Source organism: Octopus bimaculoides, chromosome 24, assembly GCF_001194135.2.
Source record: "Octopus bimaculoides isolate UCB-OBI-ISO-001 chromosome 24, ASM119413v2, whole genome shotgun sequence".
In the NCBI taxonomy this organism is placed as follows: Eukaryota; Metazoa; Mollusca; class Cephalopoda; order Octopoda; family Octopodidae; genus Octopus; species Octopus bimaculoides.
Window position 1 is genome coordinate 13,011,166 of NC_069004.1, and position 6,753 is coordinate 13,017,918.

Consider the following 6,753-nt stretch of genomic DNA (forward strand, 5'->3'; position numbering starts at 1 on the left):
CTGACGGGTATTCACATTGACATTACACATCCAACGGAGCATACTGGCTTCATTCCTTGCGAGCTTACGTATGTCCGCAGCAGTTACAGCCCATGTTTCACTGCCATGTAGCATGGCTGTTCGTACGCATGCGTCATACAGTCTGCCTTTTACTCTGAGTGAGAGTCCCTTTGTCGCCAGCAGGGGTAAGAGCTCTCTAAACTTTGCCCAGGCTATTCTTATTCTAGCAGCTACACTTTCAGCGCACCCACCCCCACTACTAACTTGGTCGCCCAGATAGCGGAAGCTATCGACTACCTCTAGTTTTTCTCCCTGGAATGAGATATGTTTACAAACCAAGGACGTTATATAGACCTCCTTGACTCAAGTTCGAGAAAGGGTGCGTATTATACACAAGGTTTAGGTTTTTCAGAGGTAAAGCCCCCTAAAAATCCCCTGCATATTATACTTAAGGGTGGACTATACTCGAGGATTTACGGTATATATATTTTATTGACGAAATAAAATAGAATTAAAAAGCAAACAAATACCTCTTTCTCTCGTAGGTTCAGATCCCCGCCAAATATCACTGTCCTTTTCTTGTCAGTTTCCAGAACTTTCTTGAAACCAATGTTTAGCTGACGTTGTCTCTCGTTGGCATGGCCAGCCATACTCTCCAGGTGAGTGTTGATTAACAAGACAGGAACATCTTTAATTATGCACTGAACAAAGATAACGGACAACAGAGAAGTCTGTTAGAATACATTTTGGTAAAGTGGGACAATATTTTGACTGTTACATTTAAATTTCGAACCACCACAATGAGGATGCTATTTAGAGAGGAAGGAAAAAGAGAAAAGGAGCAATGATCACTGTGTGGTAAGAAGCTTGCTTCCCAACCACATGGCTCCAGGTTCAGTCTCACTGCATGGCACCTTGGACAAATGTCTTCTACTATAGCACTAGGTCAACCGAAGCCTTGTGAATGGATTGGATAGATAGAGATAGAAACTGAAAGAAGCCTGTCATATATATGTGTGTGTCCCACCACCACTTGACAAGTGGTGTTGGTGTGTTTATATCCCTGTAACTTAGTGGTTTGGCAAAAGAGACCAATGAGATAAGTACCAGACTTCAGAAAAAAGTACTGGGGTCAATTTGTCCAACTAAAGATTCTTCAAGGCATGGCTACAGTCTAATAACTGAAACAAGTAAAAGATACGAGACACTAATTAGCTTACCTCTGTCAATAATAGACACCGACTCATGACACTGGAGAAAAATGGGAAGACTTCTTCAGTTTCGGTTCTTACTTCAGACTCCTTCAATAACGTGACAGTGAAATAGCCAACATCACTGGAAGCAGAAACTCGGTAATCAGGACAATATTTCTTCAAAACTACAAGAGATTCTGGCACAACTTCCTGTAGGAAAATGACATGTGGGTTCTCACTGAAAAAAATATGACAGCAACCATTATAAATTTTATATTATAAATACCTGAATCTTATGAATTATGCAAAACAAATATAATTAAAAAATCACCAAATAGATTCCTTACACAAGCAATGGCGGTATGGTAAGATGCTTGCTTCTCAACCACATGGTTCCAGGTTCAGTCCCACTGTGTGGCACCATGGAAACAGAAAGAAGCCCGTCGTGTGTATCTATGTGTATTTGTGTTTGTTCCCCTGCCATTGCTTGACAACCGGTGTTGGTGTGTTTACGTCCCCATAACTTAGCGGTCCAGCAAAAGAGACTGACAGAATAAGTACTAGGCTTACAAAGAATAAGTCTTGGGGGTTGATTTCTTCAACTAAAAACTCTTAGGCACAGCTGCAGCATGGCCGCAGTCAAATGATTGAAGCAAGTAAAAGAATTACCAAAATAAAGACAGACCCAAGCCATGACTTTTTGGTCATTTACAAAAAGAAAAAAAAAACCCCATTAGTTTTGCTCTGAAGGTTTTAAATATCTTATAGAAAACACTATAATCCTTTAATTTGGAACAAGGCCAGCAATTTTGAGGAGAGGGTAGTAGTTGATTACATCAACCCCAGTATCCAACTAGTACTTATTTTACTGACCCCGAAAGGATGAAAACAAAGCCGACCTTGGAATTTGAGCTCAGAACATAGAGACAGATGAAATGCTGCTAAGCATTTTGCCTGGCATGCTAACGATTCTGCCAGCTCACAGCCTATAGTATTTCTATATTAAAAGAGTACAGTCTGTTCAGTTTAACACAGGCACATGTGTTAGAAGAATTCTATTCAATGCAAGACCGAGGAGTAGACATGGTGCTTAAGACAACCAATTGTAAAACCATCTTATTCAAACAATTCATATACATCATCATCATCGTTTAACGTCCGCTTTCCATGCTAGCATGGGTTGAACTATTTGACTGAGGACTGGCGAACCAGATGGCTACACCAGGCTCCAATCTGATTTGGCAGAGTTTCTACAGCTGGATGCCCTTCACAACGCCAACCACTCCGAGAGTGTAGTGGGTGCTTTTACGTGCCACCTACACAGGAGCCAGTCCAGGGACACTGGCAACGATCTCGCTCGACTGACTTTTCACGTGTCATTGGCACAAGTACCAGGGACGCGAAGCTGCGGCACAAGTGCCAGGAAGGCGACAGCATTTACTATTTACAGAAACCCTCAATTTATGTAAACCATTTTGATACCAACTCACCTGAGTCTGCCTCTGGGTCTGAGATACAAACTTCCTATCTTAAAGTGGTCTAAATTATAACCTCCCATCAAAATTTCATGTTAATTTCAGCTTAATAATGACAGACGCAAGTGTGGTTGTGTGGTAAGAAGCTTGCTTCCCAACCACATGGTTCTGGATTCAGTCCCACTGTGTGGCACCTTGGGCAACTATAGCCTCAGGCTGACTAAAGCCTTGTGAGTGGATTTGGTAGATGGAAACTGAAAGAAGCTTGTTGTAATATATATACACACACCCACATATCCATGTATGTCTCTCCCACTACCACTTGACAACTGTTGGTGTGTTCATGTCCCTGTAACTTAGTAGTTCAGCAAAATAGACTGATACAATAAGTGTTAGGCTTAAAAAAGATCTCGGGTTGATTTGTTTGACTAAAATTCTTCAAGGCGGTGCCCAAGCATGACCGCAGTCAAATGACTGAAACAAGCTAAAAAAGAAAATAAAGTTATGTCATTACATTCATTATTTTGAAAAATTAATCGAAATAAAGGCAATGCATTTCAACAAAAATGTGGCTTTTGAAAAGTTTAACACAGAAAAACCTATCTGAAACACATTCTGCCAACCCATCAAAAAAATGATTAAAAAAAGAAAATTACTTGGCAATGACTTGACATACAGCTTTGGTTCTTCTCTTCAGATTATTGGTGTCTAAACCATCAATGTTCCAAGACAGGAGACGAATACGTTTATCTTCACTAATTGCAGCATTTTGTCTGGATTGAGGATACATCAAAAAAAAAAAAAAAAAAAAAAAAAAAAAAAAAAAAAAAAAAAAAAGGAATTATGATAATGTTGAAACAGTGATAAGAAAGTAGGGAGCCGAATAGTAGAAGGTTTTCAGAGACGAAACTCCACCTCCACGCCAGCATGGACAATGGACTTTAAATGATGATAATGTTATATAGATAGCTAGCTAAATAGATAGATACACATACATATTATATACATATGTTTGTTCTTTCATTTAATCCATCTGGTTTTTTAAGTCAGCAATGGCTCAGCTGTCAGGAAATTGAGGAAGGATTTTGATGATCAAATGCACTTCCTGTTACGAACCATTATCTGTTTTCTTTCTTTAAGTAAAGGGTTTTTATTCCAGAAGAATTCGAAAGCACAGAAGTAGTGCACCGTTTACTGACAGGAAATGTCAACAAACATCATCAGTTGCAGCTTAACCACAAACAGTGATGTTACTGTCAACAACTCAGAATAAAAGAACATCAATCCTGGTAATTTGTCAGGTGGCTATGAGGTAAGAAGCTCACTTCCCAACTACATGGTTCTGGGTTCAGTCCCACTGCATGGCACCTTGGGCAAGTGTCTTAAACTATAGCCTTAGGCTGACCAAAACCTCGTGAATGGATTTGGTAGACAGAAACCGAAAGAAGCCTGTTGTAGATGTATGTGTGTGTGTGTGTTTTTGTCTCCACCATCATCGTTTGACACCCAGTATAGGTGTGTTGTGATCCCTGTAACTTAGCAGTTTGGCTAAAGACACATGGAATAAGCACTAGGCTTAAAAAGTCCTGGGGTCGATTTGTTCGACTAAAACCGTTCAAGTGGTGCTACAGCATTGCCACAGTCAAATGACTGAAATAAGAATATAATTTCGTCAATATGATGGGGAAAAACGCCCAAGTTGCCACTGGCATAAAGGGAGGTAACTCAAATATAAATAAAGCAAGCTATTATTTCTAGTTGAATTTCTGTCAATAATTCAATGCTGCATATCTCCAGTATATGCAGGTTTGGTGCACATTAGCACTTTACTGGAAAATAAACTATGCACCAAACTTGCATAAGTTGATGCTGTGCAGCAATCAATGAATTGCAAACAAAGTAACTTGGCAGTTCAGCAAAGAGACTGATGGAATAAGTAATAGGCTTACAAAGAATAATTATTGCTGGGGTTGATTTGTTTGACTGAATGCGGTGCTCCAGCATGGCTGCAGTCAAATGACCGAAACAAGTGAAATAATACCTACTTGAACTTCATACCACAGCATGGCCAAGTGTACTTGGCTTGACGGGTCCTCTCAAGCACAGCATGTCACCAGTCATAGCCCATGTTTCACTGCCATGCAGCACAGCTGATCAAACACAGGCATCAAACAATCTACCTTTCACCGAGAGAGAGAGAGAGAGAGAGAGAGAGAGAGAGGCCCCTTGTTGCCAGCAGGGATAGGAGCTCTCTGAACTTTACCCAGCCTAATCTTATTCTCATAGCTATGCTCTTGGAGCATCAACCTCCACTACTAACTTGGTCACCTAGATAACAAAAGCTATCTACTACCTATAGCTTGCATCCATAACAATTGATGGAGTCTATTTTCTGCACATTTTCAGCATTTATTGTACCAGTGCATCTTCCACATACAAAAGCTAGCTTCCCTGTTAACCTTCCTCTGATGTTGCTGCACCTTTTATGTGTCCAAAGCTAACACTGGGTGAATCTTATGGAGATTCTACCTACACCTTTTCTACAGATTGAGCAGGGGCATCTACCTGAAGGGATTTGTGATTTGTCTTCCTTCCTACTTACTAAGACTTTAGTTTTTGCTAGGTTATCTCTAAGGCCCTTTGATTCTAGACCATTCTTCCATACTTGAAACTTCTCTAGTTTAGGCAGTGATTCAGCTATGTGAGCAAAGTCATTAGCACAGAGGAGCTCCCAGGGGCAGCCTGTCTTCAATTCCTCTGTTATTACCTGGAGGACCATGAACAAGAGGGGGCTGAGCACCAATCCTTGGTGAACCCCTACTTGTATCCTGAATTCTTCGCTGTACTTGTTGCCCACCCTCACTTTACTGGTAGTGTCCTTGTACAAGGCTTGTATGGCTCTCACTAACCACTTGTCTATCCCAAGTTTCTGCACCGACCACCAGATAAGGGATTGGGGACCCTGTCAAAAGCTTCCTCCAAGTAAACAAAAGCCAAGTTCAGAGGTTTATCGTTGGCTAGGCATTTCTCCTGCAGCTGCCTTACCAGAAATATAGCATTAGTGGTGTTTCTACCTGGCACAAAATCCAGCTGCATCTCACCTAGACTAACTCTCACCCTAATTAGTTGGTCTATGACCCTCTCCATAACTTTCACCCGGGTTTGATCCAACAGTTTGATACCTCTGTAATTATTTCTATCTAAGGCATCACCTTTACCTTTGTAGCAGTTGATTATGGTGCTGCTACACCAGTCATTATGTATGACTCCTTCAAGAATCACCTGATTTACAATATGGGTGACTAGACCATAATCCAAACCACCAGGTATTTTAAGCATCTCAGCAGTAATTCCTGATGGGCCTGGTGCTTTCCCTGTCTTCATATTCTTAATTACTTTATCTACCAAGATACTGTCAATCCAGATAGCTGGTCCCTCAACTGGGTCAACATTTGGCACTCTCCTTCTCCCATTCATTCTCCATGTTCAGCGGTCTTTCATAATGGCATTTCTAAGCCTCTTTCTTTGTAGAATCATTAAATACAAGTGTACCATCATCCATGTAGACACATTTCTCTTTTATGACATCACAATTTTCTTTCAAACACTGTCTAGCAATCTGAAATACTTCAAGTCTTTGATCCTTATGTCACTGAACATTGGCAAACTACTTCTTTTCTGCTTCCCCCCTGGCTAGTTATACCCGACTCCTAGCTTCCTTTCTGGATATCTGGTAGTTTACCGTTGCCCCCACTCTTCCAGGCCGGTTTTTTTGCTCTAATAGTCCTGTCTACAGTATTGTTCCACTCTATCATTACCCCAGGTCTGGAAGGGACTTGGCACCAGCAACAGATTTGGTCTGTGGCACTCAGCAAACTGTCTCGCAGGAATTCCCAGTTGCCCTCTATGTCAAAAGTTTGTAGCTCCTCCTCCCTCTCATTGAATTTCTCTATTAGGATGTCCCTAAATCTCTGACCACATGAAGGGTCCTTAAGCTTCCAAATCCTTCTTTTCCAGATTGGTCTGCTTCTTGGCATCCTTCTGGCCAGGAGACTGAAGTCACTAATGACTAGTCTATGCTGGGG

The 6,753-nt window shown here is 41.0% G+C and overlaps 1 protein-coding gene across 1 annotated transcript in view; it reads right to left on the bottom strand.

Moving 5' to 3' along the window:
- The window catches only part of LOC106871667 (tyrosyl-DNA phosphodiesterase 2), a 24,546-nt gene that overhangs the window by 4,031 nt on the left and 13,762 nt on the right, over positions 1 to 6,753 (bottom strand). The window contains exons 3-5 of the mRNA XM_014918252.2: positions 3,325 to 3,441; positions 1,221 to 1,431; positions 531 to 701 (exon numbers count right to left, since the gene is read on the bottom strand). Coding sequence (XP_014773738.1) covers positions 531 to 701; positions 1,221 to 1,431; positions 3,325 to 3,441 — 499 coding nt within the window. The remainder of the gene's footprint in view (positions 1 to 530; positions 702 to 1,220; positions 1,432 to 3,324; positions 3,442 to 6,753) is intronic.